Source organism: Saccopteryx bilineata, chromosome 10 (genome assembly GCF_036850765.1).
Source record: "Saccopteryx bilineata isolate mSacBil1 chromosome 10, mSacBil1_pri_phased_curated, whole genome shotgun sequence".
NCBI classification, from domain to species: domain Eukaryota; kingdom Metazoa; phylum Chordata; class Mammalia; order Chiroptera; family Emballonuridae; genus Saccopteryx; species Saccopteryx bilineata.
This window is the reverse complement of record NC_089499.1, coordinates 4,336,289-4,358,794: the sequence shown is the minus strand read 5'-3', so window position 1 is coordinate 4,358,794 and position 22,506 is coordinate 4,336,289. Positions and strand designations below refer to the sequence as shown.

The 22,506-nt window shown below is 47.1% G+C and overlaps 1 protein-coding gene across 1 annotated transcript in view; it reads right to left on the bottom strand.

Annotated features, from left to right (window-relative positions):
- ARL8B (ADP ribosylation factor like GTPase 8B) overlaps window positions 1-14,316 on the bottom strand; it is a 50,685-nt gene extending 36,369 nt beyond the window's left edge. The window contains exon 1 of the mRNA XM_066244939.1: window positions 13,977-14,316. Coding sequence (XP_066101036.1) covers window positions 13,977-14,099 — 123 coding nt within the window. The 5' untranslated portion in view covers window positions 14,100-14,316. The remainder of the gene's footprint in view (window positions 1-13,976) is intronic.
- Between the last annotated feature and the right edge of the window lie 8,190 nt (window positions 14,317-22,506).

The following is a 22,506-nucleotide window of genomic DNA, read 5'->3' as shown; positions in this document are numbered from 1 at the left end:
AGACTAATCCAGGAATCCTTGAAAGCAGGCGTGAGAGAAAAAAAAAAGGTTTATAGACACAATTTGGATGCCAGACTGGAGGAAGCAAACTGCGGGACCTGGCATCAGGGTACACTGACACCTGCGTGTCATTTATAGTCCTTCACTGTCTACTTGGAACATTTTTCTGTCTGATTTGCAACCTTATCTACTCCACTGATGACATCATGTGGATTGCTCTGTGTCCCCCCACATTGTGAAATGTTTAGTAACATTGTTTACTTTTAAAATATTAAAGTTACTAATTCCCTAAATACATTTAAAACTAGAATTTATCCAATCTTTTTTATTTTTTGTATTTTTATAAAATGAGAAACAGGGAGGCAGTTAGACAGACCCCCGCATGTGCCCGACTGGAATCCACCCAGCATGCCCACCAGGGGGCGATGCTCTGCCTGTGTGGGGTGTTGCTCCGCTGCAACCTGAGCCATTCTAGCACCTGAGGTGGAGGCCATGGAGCCATCCTCAGCGCCTGGGCCAACTCTGTTCCAGTGGAGCCGTGGCTGTGGGAGGCGAAGAGAGAGACAGAGAGGAAGGAGAGGGGGAGGGGTGGAGAAGCAGATGGGCGCTTCTCCTGTGTGCCCTGGCTGGGAATCAAACCCGGGACTTGCACATGCCGGGCCAATGCTCTACCGCTGAGCCAACTGGCCAGGGCCATTTTTATCCAATCTTTTAGCTATCTATTTATATAACAGTAGAGACATCCCTGCTTCTACGCTTAACAGTGTCTCTGGGAGTAGAGAGCTGGGTGCAGAAAACGCTGTGGTCTGACTCATTCTCTTTCAGTGGCCACTGCCCACTGTTTGGCTTTCTCTGGGTGTCTGGGAAGGAACACTCCACACTCTACTCAGTGTTATCAGCACTGCTTCACACTGAAACTCAGCTCTTCAATGACGGGCAGTCATAAATCCTGAGTCACTGTACGCTGCTCAGGTTCCAAATTACAGGGCCTTCTAGATGTTAATATCATTATTTATTCAATACTGTCTACAACCCCACTCATTACCACCCTGGCGGGAGGCTTGGCAGAGAATTAGGAGTCCAGGAAGAGGTTGGAGCGACAAGAGTGTTTTCCAGTTACATGCAATTAGAGCATCAAGAAGATGTCATTGTTATTAGCTGGGATACATGTCGCTGACTTACACCATTAATAATAATGGTGATGACGATAGCTGCATGACACCATTTACTTCGCTGGCCTCATTTTACAGAAAAGAAAGCTTGAAGTCAAGGTCACAAAGTCACAACCACAGCTAAACAGCGGACAAATTGGGATCTGAACCCAGGCCTGAACTTCAAAGTCCTAATGTTACTTTCTTCTCAAGTATAATGCTTCAGGCACTTAAAGATTATTTGGTGATAGCAAAGATCTTTATTTGTACAGAAGCTTGAAGTGAATGTTAGGCTGCTCAACAGCAGCAACAAAATACCAACTCAATGGTCAACGAGTGGTCGCACATAATACCAGGCTGGCATTCTACTAGTATATGTAGTAAAATGCCAACTTAGAGCATTCACAGTCTCGTTTATTCAAGCCCAAACTAGCAACTACAACCAATCTACCTCCAGGAAAACACACCAAACTGGCGTATTTTTCAGTAAGCTGCCCATACATCCTAGCACATCTGCAGGATTACGGCAAAGGACTGTTATTTAGTTTCTTTCTCATGACAGAAACACTTCATCAAGAATCAGAAACTGGTCCTTAGTGCCCGCACACCTCAGGAACCTTCCATCTCCCTCTGAAATCGAATCCCTACATGGGGCTCACTTGAGGGTGAGTAGGGTCCATTTCATGGACCATCTAACTGGTGCACACTCTCCTGCCCTAATCCCCAAATATCACAGCAACCACCATAGTAACCACCAACTACGGACCACTCACTGGGCGCCCGCACGGTGCTCACCACCTCACCTCACACTACCAGCCTCCGGGCAATCTTCTCATCCCCACGTCGCCAATGAAGACTGAGGCTCTGACGGTCACAGAGCTCTGGCCATCTAACATTCACCTTCAGGCCTGTCTGACCCAACATACTGAAGTCAAACCCTGCACTGCCTTACTCTACCAGCCACATTTCCAGAGCACCGGCGGAGTCCGGCCCAGAGCTACACTCAGGGGCATAAATAATAAGGATGTTTGCAGTCAAGAAGTAGAGACAGATAAATAATGATAAATAAATGAAACAAATAAATACAATTTTTAAACAAAATGCTATATAAACACAGCAAGGGACAACTAGCTTTGCATGGAAGAGCTGGGACAAGATTCCACAGATCTGGAACCTAAACAATGTGTGACAGTGTCAGCTAAGGGAAGAGAAACACCAGGAGATAAAAAAATGTCTTGTAGATGCCTGACCGGGGGTGGCACAGTGGACAGAGCACTGACCTGGGACACAGAGGTCCCATGTTTGAAACCCCAAGGTCACTACTAGAGCATGGGCTCATCCAGCTTGAATGTAGGCTTGCTGGCTTGAGTACAAGATCATCAACATGATCTCATGGTCACTGGCTTAAGCCCAAAGGTCACTGGCTTGAACAAGGGGTCACTAGCTCAGCTGGAGCCCCACCCTCTGCCCCAACCACAGCATGTATGAGCAGCAATGAACGAAAGCGCTGCAACCAGAAGTTGATGCACCTCATCTCTCTCCCTTCCTGTCTCTGTCCCTTCCTCACGCTAAAAAAAGGAAAAGAAATAGGAGGATGTCTAGAAATGATCTTCGCGTTCACTATTCTTAACTACAACAGTGTAGGTGTTACCGCTATTTATGGTCTTGTTTCAGTGTTAACATCCACATATTCTAAGATTTACTGGTGTCTTTGCCTGACCCGTGGTGGTGCAGTGGACAGTGTCGACCTGGACACAGAGGTCCCAGGTTCAAAACCCCAAGGTTGCTGCTGACTTGAGCATGAGGTCACCAGCTTGAGCACGGGGCCATCAACACGACCCCATGGTCGCTGGCTTAAGCATGGGGTCACTGGATCCACTTAAGTGTCCCCTACCCAGCACGTCAAGGCACATTTAAGAATCAATGAACAGGCCCTGGCCGGTTGGCTCAGTGGTAGAGCGTCGGCCTGGCGTGCAGAAGTCCTGGGTTTGATTCCCGGCCAGGGCACACAGGAGAAGTGCCCATCTGCTTCTCCACCCCCCCTTCCTCTCTGTCTCTCTCTTCCCCTCCCGCATCCGAGGCTCCATTGGAGCAGAAGATGGCCCAGGCGCTGGGGATGGCTCCTTGGCCTCTGCCCCAGGCGCTAGAGTGGCTCTGGTCGCGGCAGAGCGTCGCCCCCTGGTGGGCGTGCTGGGTGGATCCCGGTCGGGCGCATGCGGGAGTCTGTCTGACTGTCTCTCCCCATTTCTAGCTTCAGAAAAATACAAAAAAAAAAAAAAAAAAAAAATCAATGAACAACTAAATTGATGTAACTACAAGTTGAAGCTTCTCATTTCTCTCTCTCAAAATAAATAAATAAATAAATAAATAAATAGATAGATAGAAAGAAAGATGAACTGGTGTCTCTGAGCACTATAAATCCACAACAGACCGCACTTAGTGGGTCTCTAAGCAAGTATCAAACAGCCTAACTGGAATCTGAGGGCTGAGAATCACTCTGTCTTTTCAACCACACAGTAAAATTATCAGTAATGTACCCTGACATGAAAGAAAAATGATATTCTGAGCCTAATACTATCTACAAGTCTACCCAGCACCTCAGAAAATTGTGGACTTAAATCCCAAGGGATCAGATATCCTTTGTGTTTAAACACACAAGTTTTTTTTTAAATTATTTTTAAAGATTTTATTTATTCATTATAGAGAAGGGAGAGAGAGAGAGAGAAGGAGGGAGGAGCAGGAAGCATCAACTCCCATATGTGCCTTGACCAGGCAAGCCCAGGGTTTTGAACCAGCAACCTCAGTGTTTCAGGTTGACGCTTTATCCACTGCGCCACCACAGGTCAGGCCTAAACACACAAGTTTTAAAACACGCACCAACTTTTACCTTCAGTAAAAACACACAATACAAACCTGAACCACTTTATGTTTTTATTATTATTATTTTTTTATTTATTCATTATAGAGAGGAGAGAGAGAGAGAGAGAGAGAGAGAGAAGGGGGGAGGAGCAGGAAGCATCAACTCCCATATGTGCCTTGACCAGGCAAGTGCAGGGTTCTGAACCGGCAACCTCAGCATTCCGGGTTGACGCTTTATCCACTGCGCCACCACAGGTCTGGCCAAACCTGAACCACTTTAAACAGAAACATTCTCCTTCAAATTAGAGAGCAAAGGCTTCCAAGGCTGCGAGAGTCTGAGCCCCTGCAAACACGGAGCCGCCCCTCCAGCCAGCTCCCGAGGGGCCTGCGCTACGGGCTGCCCCAGCAGGGCAGTCTGCGGCCCGCACAGATTCACAGATCAGGAGAGCACAGCCAAAGTTCCGGGGGGTGGAGAACACTCTGCCTGGTCCTCGTGTACAAAACACTGGCAAAACAACCAGCTCAACGGTCATTCCCACCACGGTCCCACCAAAAGTCAGCATAGCGCCTTTCTAAAACTCCTGACATCCTAGTGCGGGGAGGTGGAGAGGTTCTAAAGCATTCTGTGCCAATCTTAACACACATGGTTACTATCCGACACACGGTTACTATGAGGCACACACTTTACCACAAATAACCTCGTTTGCTGCATTTGTGAATCACCTCCTATCACAATGCCTTGCACACAGTTTAAATATACAAAGAATTGATATACCTCGCCGTCATATTCATTTAGTGTTTAGAAAGCTTATTACGTGCCAAGCCCTGTTCTTTCCACTGGAACACAGCACTGAAAAAGAAAGGGCAAAGCCCTGCCCCAACAGAATTCATAGAGACCAAGACAGTAAATGGCGTGACTGCTGACGGCGGTGAGTGAGGTGAAAACAACGGTGGAGGAGACACCGGAACCCTGACGCGGAGGACGCCCACCCCAGCGAGGGCGAGAGGAAACTGAAGGTGAAAACCGGTCCAACTCTTTGGCCCAGCTTCTGGAACTCTAAAGAAAACTATAAAATCCAAAGTTTTAGGAACAAACATTTCAATCATTCAGCAGTGAAAAATGATGCCTGTAACCAAAATATACACGGGGTCATTTCAAGTCTGTAACAGCCATCTGGTTGAATAGTTTTACAAACGGTCAGATGCTGGTTCTTTGGATGGAGGGAGGAAGGGATCAAGAGTTCCATCTCCCACCGTCTGCACTTGCGCTGATCAAAGCAGGTAAACTGAGTCGATCACACGGACCACTCGGTCCATGCAGCACGACCCTCTCACTGATACCAAGAAACTACACTGGTAAGTGCTGTAACTCAGGCAGAGAAAGACAAATACTTTATGTCCTCACCTACGTGTGTGTGTGTGTGTGTGTGTGTGTGTGTGAGAGAGAGAGAGAGAGAGAGAGAGAGAGAGAAAGAGAGAGAGAGAGAAAGAGAGAGAAAAAGAGAGAGGGGGGGGAAGAGCCGCATGATGGAGCTGGTGTCACCAGGACCACCATCTAAAACGGAGCTGAAAGTCTCCTGGGAGCTGAGCTAATACAACCTCCCGTCCATCTATCTGAAACCAAACTTTTTGAACTTTTGAAATGGCTACATCTGATACAGCTTCTAGAACGGGGTCCGCATCACTGAACTCTCCATTAAAACAATGAAATTTTCACCGAACAAAATACATAAACAACCCATGATACATAGCGTTAATAGAAATTGGCTCGCCAGCATCCATCACAGCTCTTTCAAAGCAACTTGTGTGATCCCTTTGGAAGCCCCCCTTTTTGTCTTTATAAACTCTGTCTTTTTCTTGCCCTGTCAGAACATAATTGAAGTTTCTACCCAAGTCTGTCTCTCAGCTTTGCGATTCCTTAAAAGACCCCAAATAAAGATTCTATCTGCCTTGCAGTTCATAGTCAAAACTGATTGACACATAGAATCTAAAAACGACAACAAACACTAAAAACCAAAACCAAAATATCTCCAAACTAACAGACAAGAAAAGAGCTGGCAGCCCTGGCCGGTTGGCTCAGTGGTAGAGCTTCGGCCTGGCGTGCAGGAGTCCCGGGTTCGATTCCCGGCCAGGGCACACAGGAGAAGCGCCAATCTGCTTCTCCACCCCTCCCCCTCTCCTTCCTCTCTGTCTCTCTCTTCCCCTCCCGCAGCCAAGGCTCTATTGGAGCAGAGATGGCCCGGTGCTGAGGATGGCTCCATGGCCTCTGCCTCAGACGCTAGAATGGCTCTGATTGCGGCAGAGCGAAGCTCCAAGATGGGCAGAGCATTGAACCCTGGTGGGCATGTCTGGTGGATTCCGGTCAGGCGCATGTGGGAGTCTGTCTGTCTCCACTTCTCACTTCAGAGAAATACAAAAAAGAAAAGAAAAAAAAAGAAAAGAGCTGGCAACTGCCAGAAGTGAGGATTGGGAAAAACAGGTGAAGGCGTCAAAAAATACAAACTTCCAATTATAAAATGAGTAAGTCATGGAATACAATGTATAGTATGGTGATATTAATAATTACATTGCAAATAGTTAATACTATTATATTGTGTATTTAAACATTGCTAAGAGAGATTTAAAAGTTCTTATCATGAGAAAATAATCTGTGTGGTGACAACGGTAAGTAGACTTATTGCAGTGATGTTTCAGCAATGTATACAAATACTGGATCATTATGCTGTACATCTGAAATCAACATAACGTTCTACGTCAATGATATCTCAATAAAAAGTGTATATTTGTATACACAAAGGGACAAGAAAAGATTGAAAGGACATATAGCATAACATTAAGTGATTAAATCTTAATGCTATTAAAGATTATTTTTTCTTATACTACTACTACTCTGGTAGATACTAAAGTAACTGTTATTAAGTCAGTACACACAAGACATTTTTAGCATCATTTTCCCAATTATCATCTAAATTCTTTCTTTTTTATACAACAGTTACTTTTCTAATCCAGTTTAGAAGGAAACGCCTCAATTTTCAAGAAGAAATATCACTATTTAGATACCTGCAATCTATAATTATTTTGCCAGTAATGTAATTTTAAAAAAATACAGAATTCTTAGAGATGATTATTAAATGAACCCTCACTATAGACTAGTTTAAAAAGCACTACAGACTTTTTAAACTAAAAAAGACAAGTTCCTTTCAGGAAATGAAATAAGAATGTTATTCTAGTGAACAGAACTGGGCAAACTAAGAGCAGACCCCGATAAAGATCAGCTGCCTAAGAAACAGCACAACCTAGAAGAAATGCACAACAGAATGTCCAGTCTGTGCTTTTAACTTTGAGGAAAAAAATTAACTCAAATGACTCTATTAGAGATTTCATTTTTGGTTTGTTACATCTTAAAAAAACTAAATGCCTCAAATTATCATTTAATCTTGACCTATTCAACAAATAGGTTAATATGTTTTTCTCACATATGAGCTCAAAGGACATGAGTCAACTTTTATAAATATGAACAAGTTATAAAATTTTAAGGCCCTGGCTGGTTGGCTCTGCAGATAAAGCGTTAGCCTGGCATATGGACATCATCATCATGAGTTCGATCCCTGGTCGGGGCACACATGAGAAGCAATATTCTGTTTCTATTCCCTTCCCCTCTCCCCTTTTCTCTCTTTTCCCCTCACAGCCGGTGGCTAGATTGGTTCCAGCGTTGGCTTCAGGCACTGAGGATAGCTCAGTTAGTCTGAGCATTGGCCCCAGACGGGGGTGCCTGGTGGATCCCAGTAGGGGCACATGCGGGAATCTATCTCTCCTCCTCTCACTTAAAATAAGAAAAATTATAAAATTTTAAAAATTCATATGCTATAGCCTCAAAAATGGTCTCTTGGCAGATTTTCTTATAGTCTCTGATTTAGAAAAGAATAAAGCAGCATTCCACATGGTAAAGACCACGTGGAAATACGCCAGAATTCTGGAATACATAATAACACAATACACCAATAAGTTTAAAACCAACTAGACTGTGATAGCTAAAGGAAATGAGCTGTATTTATACAGCTTGCCTGCAAAGTTGCATAAAAAAGAACTAAAAAGAAATTCTGTTCTCTATAGTCTCAGTCTTAGCAGCTGCTGACACATGAATGGGAACTTCTTAAAACATTAAACACAGAAACAGAGCAATTATCTAGTAAGACGGTTTGAAGATACTGCTGCTGTATTTTACCTTATCAACAAAACTAAAAATATTTTATCCTAAAAATATCAAAGGACAAAGTGTTTAACTCATGTCCAACTTTATATATAAAATCTGTTCAGAAGAACTTCTCAGTGGAAATACACATTTTCTGGAAAATAATTTGACCATCTGATAGAAAATGCATTCACATCCTTTGACCGCAGTATGTCCACTCTGGAGCCAATCCTCAGGAAATGTGGATCAAACTGACGTACAACAGCAAAACCCTGGATATCATTCAATGTCCAACAATGAGGAAGTGACCAAGTATACAAACATACCCACAAGACATGCCGTAACAGAATAAATTATGAAGGCATTAAAAACTGTTTTACTCTCTCCTAAAATTAATAGGGAACTACAAAAGACCCAAATAGTCAAGGAAATTCTGAATAAAAAGAACAAAGAAGGCACCACATTTCCTGATTTCAAACTATATTATGAAGCTTTAGTCATCAAAACAGTATAAACTGGCATAAAAACAGACCAATGGGACAGAATCAAGAGCCCAGAAATAAACCCAAGTATACATGGTCAACTAATATTTGACAAGGGAGCCAAGAATACAGGCTCTTCAATAAATGATGCTGGGATAACTGTATAGTCACATGTAAAAGGATAAAACTGGACCCATATTTTATATCACTCACAAAAATTAACTTAAAATGGATTAAAACTTTATATGTAAGCTTGAAACCATAAAATTTCTATAAGAGAACATAGAAAAAAAAGCTCATTGATATAGGTCTTGGTAACAATTTTTTGGATATGATACCTGAAGTATCAGCAACAAACTAAAAAATTACCAAAGGGCAGCAAAATCAATCTAAAAAGCTTCTGCACAGCACAAGAAACTGTCAACAAAGTGAAAAGACAACCTATAGAATGGCAAAAAATATTTACAAACCATCTATCCGATAAGGGATTGAGATCCAAAATATTAAAAGAACCCATACAACTCAATAGCAAAAAAAAAACAATAAAAAAAGGCAAACCCTGGCCAATTAGCTCAGCTGGTTACAGCATCACCCTAATACAGCAAGGTTGTGGGTTCAATCCTTGGTCAGGGCACATATGGGAAGGGACCAATGAATCCACAAACAAGGGGAATAACAAATCAATGTTTCTCTCTCTCTCTTCTCTCTCTCTAAAACCAATAAGAAACAGGCAAAAGACATGACTAGGCATTTCTCCAAAGAAGACATATGAAAGGCCAACAGACACATGAAAAACTGCTTAACATCACTAGTCATTAAGGAAATGCAAATTAAATACACAAAGAGGCCCTGGCCGTTGGCTCGGTGGATCGAGTGTTGGCCTGGCATGTGGACATCATGGGTTCGATCCCCGGTCAGGGCACACATGAGAAACGACCATCTGCTTCTTTTCCCTTCACTCTCCACACCCCCCCCCCCCATCTTCCACAGCCAGTGGCTCAACTGGTTTGAGTGTAGGCCTCAGGTGCCGAGGATAGCTGGGTGATTCAAGCATCGGTCCCAGACGGAGGTTGCTGGGAGGATCCCAGTCAGGGTGCATGCGGGAGTCTATCTCCCCTCCTTTCACTTAAAAGTACGTTGTGCACTGGACCTAGGTTCTAATTTTCTCTCTGCTACTAATTGGCTTTGTGGTTGCAGGAATTTCCCTTAACCTTTCTGGATCTCCAAGCTACATCTATAAAATGAGGATAAAATTTTACCATTTAATTAAGGTTTCCACAAACTCCTAAAAAAATAATTCTAGGTTCAGATTTCCACAATCTTCCCAAATATCTCCTTTCATTAATTTTCAGCAGTAATAAACTTTTCCTTGGATTAACCTTTACAGTATCAACACTTCACAAAAATGTAAACAAACATTTATACTACCACTCCTTTAGAAAATACACGCTGTCTGTAAAACTTATCCTGTAACATTTTAGTAGATTCTATTATACATTTTCTTTTCCTTTAGTGAGAGGAGGGGAGGCAGAGAGACAGACTCCCGCGTGCACCCCCACGATCCACCAGGCAAGCCCACTAGGGGGCGACGCTCTGACCATCTGAGGCCGCTGCTCCGTTGCTCAGCAATGGAGCCGTACATATATGTATGTATTTTTTTTTTTAGCGCCTTAGGCCAACTCACTTGAACCAACTGAGCCATGGCTGTGGGAGGGGAAGAAAGAGAAAGAAAGGGATAAAGGGGAGCGGTGGAGAAGCTGACAGGTGCACCTCCTGTGTGCCCTGATGGGGAATCGAACCCGGGACATTCACACGCCCGGCTGACGCTCTATCACTGAGCCAATCAGCCGGGGCTAAACATTTCTTAGTAACTATCCTATAGCCCATCTAAAGCCTCAGTTAAAAATAAATGATTGCTCAACATACATTACACATATAGGGCACATGATTCGTTGTGCAACAACTGCCCGGATACTTAGCAACGGCACAACACCCCTCCTGACCCTGACTCACCACGCTATGGAACGAGAGGTGTTACTCTTCTTAATGTCTAAAACAAAGAGAACACTATTCACATCAAGGGTCCCTACAAAAAGTATTAGGTAAAATGAAGCATCATTTCAGTTTTAAAACCATAAGAATAGGAATTTTAGGAGGGAAACTGTCAGTAAACTGCCTAATTTCAGAATGGACCAAACCCTACAAATGAGTACTTCAGCTTCAGAAACCACTTGAGTAAGTTGAATAACATCTACTGCCTACTTTTAAACTTTTCAGGAAGAAGATATAGCCACATTTTAATTTGATATTTACAAAAAAAAAGTTGATTTTTACTAAAAAAAAACCCCAAACAACTGGCTTCATCTGAAGCCTTTCATACTTGGGAAGTTACTTGTTGAATCTGAGAAAAGTGACTCCTGGTGCTCAACACACTTATAAAACAAACACTTTATACAAAAGACAGAGACCAGTACAGTTGATTTCTAAAAAAGATAATGCTAAATTTACTATTTTGTACACACTGTTTCTATCTAAAACTCTGTAAAATCACCTTTAATTACTAAACTCTTCCTCACCCTCAATATAGTCTATGAGAATCACTGATTAGACTTAGAGCCTGAGGTTTCAAAAGAAAAAAGAATGAGATTTACTGAGGTATCTTATTTTCTGCACCTTTTTTTTTTGGTATTTTTCCGAAGCCAGAAATGGGGAGGCAGTCAGACAGACTCCCGCATGCGCCTGACCGGGATCCACCCGGCACACCCACCAGGGGGCGATGCTCTGCCCATCTGGGGTGTTGCTCTGTTGCAACCAGAGCCATTCTAGTGCCTGAGGCAGAGGCCACAGAGCCATCCTCAGCTCCCGGGGCCAACTTTGCTCCAATGGAGCCTTGGCTGTGGGAGGGGAAGAGAGAGACAGAGAAGAAGGAGAGGGGGAGGGGTGGAGAAGCAGATGGGAGCCTCTCCTGTGTGCCCTGGCTGGGAATCGAACCCGGGACTCCTGCACGCCAGGCCGACGCTCTACCATTGAGCCAACAGGCTAGGGCCTTATTTTCTGCACCTTAATACATCATCAATTACAGCCCAGATCTTTTTCTTAATGGAACCTATGCATATCATTATAATTCAAACAGAACAGTCTAATGTTAAAATAACAGTGGATGCCCTGGCTGGATAGCTTGGTTGGTTACAGCATATTCCAAACCACAGAGGTAACCAGTTTAGTACCTGGTCAGGGCACCTACAAAAACAGATTGATGTTTCTGTCTTTCTCTGTCTCTCTTCCTCTCTCACTAAAATCAATAGTAATAATAATAAAAAAAAAATAGTGGAACCACTGGTTCACTTTTGAGTTCAACAGCTTTCCAGAAGTTTTGTTGTTAAAAATAATCTAAATTCTTAAAATGGGTCTGTATGTGTGATGTAATGTGATTACTTGCCTCAATCCATAAATCCACTACTGCAGCTCACAGTTAAGATACATTACAGACTCGGTTCAAAGAAAAAAAAGGACCCCAGTTAATTAATTCCCTTCTCAGCGTTTCTGCATGAAAGGCTGGTACCCACTACGTATAATACCAACAGCTACCACTTACCTAGCCCCTGCTATGGGCAGGCACAATGCTACTCACTTCACACATGTCATTTCACTTCTCAGAGCAACTCTGCGAGAAACATATTATCTCCACTTAACTCATGAGAAAGCAAACAGTGAATGAGGACACAAGGATGCAAGGTGGCCGAGGCAGAGGGTAAACCCATGGTTGCCTGACGTCAAAGTTCATGCTCATTCTATTAAGCTACACTGTTTTGAGTTTCTCAAAGATTTACCCAAGTTTTGTTCAGGTGTCCCAAGCATAACTACTCTACAACGGATACGACTGATTGTAGTAATATACCTATCTACACTAGATATTAACTCAGTCTTACCTAAAGGTTAAGATTGCCTTACAAGGCGACTCCAAGTCTTCAACCAAGGGGAATACCAGAAAATATAGTTAAACTGAGCTCAGACACCCAGACAGTCTTTTGCCTCATGATATTAAAGTTCTAACATGGATAATTAGTCCAAAGTTTTTCCTTCATTAATTTTAGTGGTATTAGATACACATTCCACCCTACTATACCTGTTGAAACAGTCATTTCAAGAAAAAAAAAAAAGATCCTATTACAAAAAGAGCCAAACAAACAGGTAAATCTGTTTCTACTTATACATAACAACATTCTTCAAAGGAAGTTTGGAGGTCTGCTGCTCTTTTTTTCCAAGTCTTACTCACTCCTGCTGCTCCATGAGTGCAGGGCGAAGAGTCACATGACGCCTGTTTTCTCCAATACAGGAGCTGGGTTTGAATCGTTCTGCAACCAAACCAGTTGGACAGCTAGCCTCTTGCTACATAAGGATTCCAGCCTTGGCCTCCAAGGTGGAAGAAGCGCTGCCACCTCCCTATAAAATAGTTGCTGCTACCTACCTATAAAATAGTTTCAAACTCATCCTGAGAAGGACGAGCCTCTACCAGCTAAGACTGAGTCACGGCAACTCCTGGGCTCTAAGCAGAGACGGATGAGAATCCCTGTTTGTTCCACAACCGACCGAACAGCCATAATTTAATAACCGTCCTCGCGCTCAGCCACGGCTGCATAAACACCGCGCTGTTCACGGGTGCCGGGGCGATCTCCCTCCCAGTCACCCACGTCCTGGGTCTGCAACAAGCCGTGTCCCTACTCAGTCCCTTCCCTTCCCTCCCCTGGTAAGACCTCCCCCCCAACCCTGTCTGTCCAGGCAGCGAACTTCCCGCGGACTGCAGATCCGTCCTGCGTCCTGTCCCCCCGATCGGGACACGAGCCGATCGGGTTGGAGCAGACCTTCCCTCCCTGCCTAGCTTAACAGACGCGGGGCAGTGCTGGACCTCCGTCCCCAGCTGCCACCGGGCAGCGCGGCAGCCACCAACTCATCGCGGTCCCCGGGGCACGAGCGACACCTGCACCTGAGCCCCAGGGGACACGCTGCGCGCACCCTTGAGGAAGGAGCCCGCACGGGGGACTCGGGGTCCCTCTTCATTCTCCTTTCTCGCAGGACCCACGCACGGGCTGCTGGCCCAAGTCCCACCGTCCGGGAGAGGGACAGGCCGGAGGTGGCCCTCGGCGGCCCCCCGCGGAGCGAGCCCCAGGACACCCCGCAGCCCCCCGGCGGCCCCCGGCGCTACGCAGCCAGCCCAGGCTCGCCCTCCCCGGGCCCCGGCCGCGTCCCCGCCGGCCCGGGGGACGTGACCCCGCCGCCGCCCGGCCCGCTCACCGCGATGACATTGACGAAGGTGGTCTTGCCCGAGTACTGCAGCCCCACGAGCGTCAGCTCCATCTCCTCCTTCCAGAAGAGCGAGCGGAACCAGTCCAGCAGGCGGGAGATGAGCGCCAGCATGATGGCGGCCGGGCGCGGGGCACGGGGCGCGGGCGGACGCGCGGGCGGGCGGCGGCGGCTTCCACGCGAGCGGGCCTCGGCCCGGAACCCCCCAACGGCTCCTCGAGCCCGGCGCGACTCCCGCGGGCTCGGGCGGTGGCGGCGGCTGCGGCGGCGGCGGCTGGAGCCAGGAAGCCCCGCGGGTCATATGACTCGTCCTCCCCCCCACGCTTGTCTCCGCACCGGCGTCGGCGCGCACGGCAAGAGCGGCCAGGCCCCAGCCGGCCAGGCGCATCCGCCGCCTGCAGCGCCACCTGGTGGCGCCTCCGTGCGGAACCGCGTGCTGGGGAGGTGGGGGCCACCCCTCTGCTCCTTTCTACCATGCCCTCCTTTGCTCCTTATCTCGGTTAATTCATTCTTTCCAGCATTGCTTAATGACAGTCTACTCCGTGCAGAAGGACTTCAAGACTGGGGGGCGGGGGCTCAGCATAAAAACCCCGGTCCTGCATGTGTGGTAATAGAGAAAGACGCAAGCCACAAGTGTTTGTCAGCAGGGAACTGATTAAATCAACTGTGGTGTGTCTCAGAAAGGGAACATGACGCAGCTGTAAAAAAAGATGAGGACGTTCTCTATAAACTCACAGGGAATGGGCCCTGGCCGGTTGGCCTGGCGTGCGGAAGTCCTGGGTTCGATTCCTGGCCAGGGCACACAGGAGAAGAGCCCATCTGCTTCTCCACCCCTCCCCCTTCCTTCCTCTCTGTCTCTCTCTTCCTCTTCCGCAGCCCAGGCTCCATTGGAGCGGAGATGGCCCGGGCGCTGAGGATGGCTGAATGGCCTCTGCCCCAGGTGCTAGGATGGCTCTGGTTGCAACAGAGCGACGCCCCCTGGTGGGCATGCCGGGTGGATCCTGGTCGGCGCATGCAGGAGTCTGTCTGACTGCCTTCCCGTTTCCAACTTCAGAAAAATACCAAAATAGATAAATAAATAAATAAACTCACAGGGAATGATGTCCAGGAAATATTTGCAAGGAATAGATGCAAGGTGCAACCTATGTATAAAATGATCTTTTTGGTGTAAGCGGGGAAAATAAGAATATACAGTATGTGTAAACAGATGCAAACATCAAGAAACACTGGGAGACTAATAGCAATGGTTTCTTACGGGATGGGGAAAACTGGATGGCCGGAGGCAGGAATGGGAATGAGCCGTCTCTAGATACCTTTCTCTAATATCATTTTGACTTTGAACCATGTAAATGATTGCCCGTTCAAAAGTTTAACTGAATTTAAAAATCAATAAAAATACCTGCAAGGCTCTCACATTAAAAAAAAAAAAATTCCTGCCCTCATGGAGCCTACATTCTAATGAGGAGACATGTAATATAATAAACGAATAAATGTCAGCTAGACTGCCAGGTAGCACTGAGCTTTATAAAGAAAACTGAGCGACAGGAGACAGGAGTGGTCACTGTTCTAGTTAGACCTCTTCGTCAAGTGGCCCTGGTTTGGGAAGAAGCAAGGAGAGCCAGGCACGCATCTAGAGGGAGCGCCTCCCAGACAGGAGGAAGAGCAAAGACCCCAAGGGGAACCGAGCATTGGAGCGCCCTAGGGATGGGAGTGGCCAATGGGCCTCCCTCGGAGGAATAAGGCAACGTGGGAAGGGATGAGGATGGAGCAAAGAGGAAGTCACATGGCTCTGGTTTGATTCTATTCTTGCTGTCACAGGGAGCCAGGAGAGTGAAACAATTTACATATTTTAAAAGTGTACTCTGGTAGCTCTGTGAAGAATTGGCTGTAGTAAGATGACCAATCATCCTCCTTTAGGGAGAACAGTCCTTCTTTTGTAAGTTCCGTCCTCCCTCAAAAAGTGTCCTCCTACAGGTCCTCCTTTTTGATATCAGAAGACTAATCTGTAAATGTCCATATTTGATCGATGCAGAGTCGATCCATTGCGTGTGATGTGACGTATTCGTATCTAAATGAGTACTTTTTTCTTAAAATTATTAAAAATTAATAGGCATGTAAGCATAATTACAACATAAAATATTGCAAATGCTTTTATTATGCATTTATCATATTATAGTGTATTATTGTTGCAACGAATAAAATATTTCTTTTATTATTCTTGTTATTATTATTATTTTTTTGTATTTTTCTGAAGCTGGAAACGGGGAGAGACAGCCAGACAGACTCCTGCATGCGCCCGACCGGGATCCACCCGGCACGCCCACCAGGGGGTGATGCTCTGCCCCTCTGGGGCGTCGCTCTGTTGCGACCAGAGCCACTCTAGCGCCTGGGGCAGAGGCCAAGGAGCCATCCCCAGCGCCCGGGGCCATCTTTGCTCCAATGGAGCCTCGGCTGCGGGAGGGGAAGAGAGAGACAGAGAGGAAGGAGAGGGGGAGGGGTGGAGAAGCAGATGGGCGCTTCTCCTGTGTGCCCTGGCCGGGAATCAAACCCGGGACTTCAGCATGCCAGGCCAATGCTCTACCACTGAGCCAACCGGCCAGGGCCTATTTCTTTTATTTACAATATTTTTTCTTCCATTTATTTTTGTCCTCCTTTTCATTGTAAAAAAGTTGGTCACCTTACTGTAGGAAGCCTTTGTGGGTTGGATTGTGTCCCCCTCCAAAAGAAATGTTGTAGTCCTGAACCCCAGCACCTCAGAATGTGACCTCGTTTGGAAATAGGGCCATTGCAGATATAATCACCAGAGTACAGTGGGGTCCTCGATCCAAAGTGATTGGTGTCCTTATAAGAAGAGAAGAGAGACAGACACCGCAGGGGAAAGTGCCATGTGACCTCAGAGACAGAGTGGGGAGTGTAGCACTTGCCATCCTGAACTCCAAGGATTTGGCAGCAAACCATGGGGGGGGGGGGGAGCTGGGGCAGAGGCGTGGGACAGACTCTCACAGCCTCAGCCAGAATCAACCTCGCCAACACCTTGACTGTGGATGTCCAGCCTCCAGGACTCCGAGACCACAAATCTGTGTGATGTTAAGCCACCCAGTTTGCGGTCTTCGGTTACAGTGGCTCCTGCAAACAACGCAGAGGGAGTAGCAGAGGCCCCAGGAGGCTGCTATGTTAGTTTAAGGGAGTGAGGACGGAGGCTGGGACCGTGACCCTGTAGGCACTTAGGTGTCCGCTGTCACAGAGCTTCCACTCTTATGGGAAAGACAGACGATTATCAGGTAAACAAGAAATAAGTTAACTGCAAAACAAGAAATTGAATAGTCCTCAGCCTTTATAATGATCATAATTCCCTTCACCTCTAAAATCATTACTTAGCAGGAAGGTCACTTCTCACCTCCAGATTCTAGTTTCCCACTTAAAACACTTTATAAACTGTGTCTTTACCATAAAAGCCCAGTTTGTAAAAATACAAATAGTACCGAAGTGTGACAAGGACAAGGTCTCTTGGCACCAGCAATCCTCACCTCTGAAGTAACCCAGTTTAGTAGTTTACTCTTTTGTGATCAAAATACACTTGTCTTCATAATTGGGGTAGGGAGTTTTCACATATGTATCAATACAAAAGTAAGTATCATAGTTAGGAACCTGATTTTAAATTGTAATCTTTTTAAAAGATTTTATTTATTGATTTTAGAGCAAGGAGAGAGGGAAAGAAAGTCAGGGGGTGGGGCGGGGCAGGGGAAGGAGTGGGAAGCTTCAACTCGCAGTTGCTTCTAGTATGCGCCTTGATCTGGCAAGTCTGGGCATCCTCAGCATTCCAGGTCAACACTTGATCCATTGCGCCACCACAGGTCAGGCCACCACAGGTCAGGCTCCTTTAAGGACAGGGGACAATTCTACGTAAAGCAATAAAGTCATTTGAATAAACGGGTTGGTCAGTATGGGAACCCTGAAATCTCATCTCTTAGGCATCTGTTTTGTTAGCTTCGCCCTTGTCTAATGGGATAATCGTTTTGGACAAGGAAGAAAAATGGGCGTGACACATTCCATATGTTCCCACTGGCCTGATTATCAGCCTCATAGCATCTTAGGATGACAGCGCCTGGGCTTTCTCCACAGGTCACGGCTGCAGTTTGGCCAAATCAGTTACCGAGCCAGAATTTTTCATTAGCCACGCAGGTCACTCCAGGTCAAACAGACAGCCTGCCCCAATCAGCAAGGGGCATAGGCTGGCTCCGACTTTTAAAAGGAGAGTGTCTGGGGAAAGGGCAGAAGCCAGTCAGGGAGTTTTTTTAAGGCGAAACACGCCCCTGTATTCTAACACTGAGTTTGGTCAGCCTCTTCTTAAGAAAAACATTGAGAAATTTTAAGGAAGTTTTAAGAAATAGAAGAAAATTTTAAGATTGAAAATAAATATTCCTGGCAGCGTGGAGTGGCTCCAGGAACCCCATGCTGGGAAGAGAAACCTTCCCATCCCCGGTCAGCAATGAAATCGCTGCGTGCTTTTCTTTGGGAAACCACTTCTGCTCCCTGGACTTCAGTGTCCTTATCTATAAAGTACAGGGTTGGGATAAGATAAAATTCAAGAACCTCTCCTATCTGAAACCTTATGATTTCATAGCGGCCTGACTGAAACATTCAGGGACAGATTCCAGTGTGGGAAAGGAAATAATTCTGTATTTCAAAATAGCCTTTATTTCTATAGAGGGGGGTTTCAGGTTCACAGTACGTTGAGCAGATAGGACAGAGAGTTCCCATAACCTTCTTCCTCCTTCAAAGGTTTGCTAATTACATTTCTTTCCTTTGTTACAATTCATCAACCAATATTACTATGTTATGATTAACTGAAGTTCATAATTTACATTAGGCTTTGATCTTGGGGTTGTGTGTTCTCTGGGTTTTGACGAATGCATGTTGTCATGGATGCACCCCTGCTGTCTCCTACTGAGTGGGGCATACAGCACACCCTAAAAATCTCCTGTGCTCTGACTATTCATCCCAGAGATAACTTTTTCAACTTTGATCTTCCATGATTTTAAATATATATATATTTTTTTCCTTTCATTTTTCTGAAGCTGGAAACAGGGAAAGACAGTCAGACAGACTCCTGCATGCGCCCGACCGGGATCCACCCGGCACGCCCACCAGGGGCGACGCTCTGCCCACCAGGGGGCGATGCTCTGCCCATCCTGGGTGTCGCCATGTTGCGACCAGAGCCACTCTAGCGCCTGAGGCAGAGGCCACAGAGCCATCCCCAGCGCCCGGGCCATCTTTGCTCCAATGAGCCTTGGCTGCGGGAGGGGAAGAGAGAGACAGAGAGGAAAGCGCGGCGGAGGGGTGGAGAAGCAGATGGGCGCTTCTCCTGTGTGCCCTGGCCGGGAATCGAACCCGGGTCCTCCGCACGCTAGGATTTTAAATATTTAAAAGAAACAAATGGCACAGAAAACTAAAAAAAAAAAAAGAGTCAACAGTGGAACTCAGTAACATCTGCATGAGCATTTGACAGAGGAGAAAAGGGTCTGAACCAGCGGTTCTCAACCTGTGGGTCACGACCCCGGCGGGGGTTGACCGACCAAAACACAGTGAGAACCGCTGGTCTGAAGGATTTTTGTGTTTGTTGTCACACCCTGCTTCAGCCAGTCCTGGAGCTGTTATTCTGAATTTTTCAATTGTATAAGACAACCAGTCTCTCTCTTCTTCTTCTTCTTTTTTTAATTAAGTGAGAAGTGGGGAGGCAGAAAGACAGATTCCCACATGCGCCCCGACTGGGATCCACCCAGCAAGCCTCCTACCAGGTGATGCTCTGAACGTTTGGGCTACTGCTTCGTTGCTCGGCAACCAAACTATTTTAGCACCTGAGGCCAAGGCTATGGAGCCCTCCTCAATGCCTGGGACCAACTTTGCTTGAGAGGTGGTTGTGAGAGGGGAAGAGAGAGAGTAAGAGAGAGTAGGGGAAGGGGTGGAGAAACAGATGGTCACTTCTCCTGTATGCTCTGACTGAGGATCAAACCCAGGATATCCATACACCAGGCCGATGATCTATCCACTGAGCAAACTGGCCAGGGCCAAGCATTATTTTTAAAGTGGATCTTTGACCCTGGCCAGATAGCTCAGTTGGTTAGAGCATCATCCTGAAGCACAGAGGTTGCTGGTTCAATTCCTAGTCAGAGCACATACAGGAACAGATCAATGTTCCTCTCTCTCTCTCTCTCTCTTTTCCTCTCTTTCTAAAATCAATAAAATAAACATTTAAGAAAATAAAGTGGGGCCCTGGCCGGTTGGCTCAGCAGTAGAGCGTCAACCTGGAGTATGGAAGTCCCGGGTTCGATTCCAGGCCAGGGCACACAGGAGAAGCGCCCATCTGCTTCTCCACGTTTCCCCCTCTCCTTCCTCTCTGTCTCTCTCTCTTCCCCTCCCGCAGCCAAGGCTCCATTGGAGCAAAATTGGCCCCAGGAGCTGAACACGGCTCCATGGCCTTCGCCTCAGGCTCTAGAATGGCTCTGGTTGCAATAGAGCAACACCCCAGAGCATTGCCCCCTGGTGGACATGCTGGGTAGATTCTGGTCGGGTGCATGCGGGAGTCCTTCTGACTGCCTCCCTGCTTCTAACTTCAGAAAAATACAAATAAATAAATAATAAAGTGGATCTCTGCTTTAGCCAGGTCATCATTGCGTTTGGGGGTGGGGGGAATTTGATGACAAGTCGGTGTATGATTTGATGGTAGAAGCAATCATTTCGGAGTCTGGCAGGTGTCTGGGTTTACATACCGATTCCCTCCCTCTGGCTTTTGGCAAATTACTTCACCTCTCTGAGCCTACAATGGGGACAATAATATCTACCTCTCAGGGTTGCAGGAGAGTCCAATGCAAACAATCTGACACAGTGTCTCAGCCCAGTGCTCTGCCCATAGAGTGTGCTTGCTAAACGGCACTGTTCTCGCTTCTGACATTCCAGGTTTTAAAGCCCCCGGTGGAAATGCCCTTTTCTGTGTCCCTGTGACAGGCACGCTACCCAGAAAATGACGGACACGTCCCCTCCTTTGGAAGGCTCCGGGTCTTCAGGCCCTGATGTGCCCTTGGGGCTGTCCCCGCGCGGGCACTTTAGAGGCGCTTGGGCGCACCTGTGGGGCAGTGTCGAGGCCAGGGCTCCTCCAGCTCGGCACTGCTGGCCTAGGTGCTGCAGGCGGCAGTCCTGGGCGCCATGAGCGGTACCCCTGGCCTGCATCCCGCTAGGTGCCTGTGCCACACCCCAGCCCCCAGTTGTGACAACCAAAAACATCTCCAGATGTTGCGCGATGTCCCTAGGGAACAAAATTGCCCTCAGTTGAAAACAACTGGATGAGAAAATACTTCCCCCCTATTTCCTGCTGCCCTGTTCTTTAAACCCACTTTGGGGCAGTGGGTACCAGGAGGTGGGAGCGGAGGGGCCCCCGGCAGGCAGGCAGGTAGGAAGGACTAAACCCTGACGTTGTTATTCTTCCTGCTGAGGTCTCCTTGTCCCGCCCGGAGGCCTCCTGGGACAGGCCCTGAGACAGGCGGACCCCAGTTCTCTCCGGCAGGTGATCCACATCTTGTCCCCTGGAGATGCAAACCATGCTTTGTCCTCACAAGCCATGGGGACAAGACTGCCTCGGTGTGGTGATGTCGGTTTGCTCCTCAGTCAGAACAGCTAGTCAGCCGCAGTGCCACACTTTTTTTCTAAGGGATAGATAGGGCCAGACAGATAGGAAGGGAGATGAGAAGCATCAATTCTTTTTTTTTTTTTTTTTTCTGAAGCTGGAAACGGGGAGAGACAGTCAGACAGACTCCCGCATGCGCCCGACCGGGATCCACCCGGCACGCCCACCAGGGGGCGATGCTCTGCCCATCTGGGGTGTTGCTCTGTTGCGACCAGAGCCACTCTAGCGCCTGGGGCAGAGGCCAAGGAGCCATCCCCAGCGCCTGGGCCATCTTTGCTCCAATGGAGCCTCGGCTGCGGGAGGGGAAGAGAGAGACAGAGAGGAAGGAGAGGGGGAGGGGTGGAGAAGCAAATGGGCGCTTCTCCTGTGTGCCCTGGCCGGAAATCGAACCCGGGTCTCCTGCACGCCAGGCCGACGCTCTACCACTGAGCCAACCCGCCAGGGCCGCCACACTTTTTTGATCACTCAGGCAGGAGTCTACTGTGATCCCCAGCCTCTCTAACAGGTCCCTTTCAAGCCCCTCTCCCTAGGTTTAAGGTGACAATTAGGTAGCCCCCCCCCCAGCACACACACACACACACACACACACACACACACCCTCGCAGGAGGGGGAGCAGCTCAACTCCTGGCCAGCTGTCTGCAAACACCATCTTTTTCTTTCATTCCCCTGCTGGCGCCCTTGCCTCCCTCACTGGGGGTTGAGGCTTCAGCTTCTCAAAGCCTTGTTTTTGCGTACTCTGCCTGAGGGTCACGTTGACAGGTGACATCCACAATTTTGGTGCTTCAGCCACAAGTAAGACTGAGGAGCCACTGCGCCACCTCACCCGCAGGTGTTGTAAA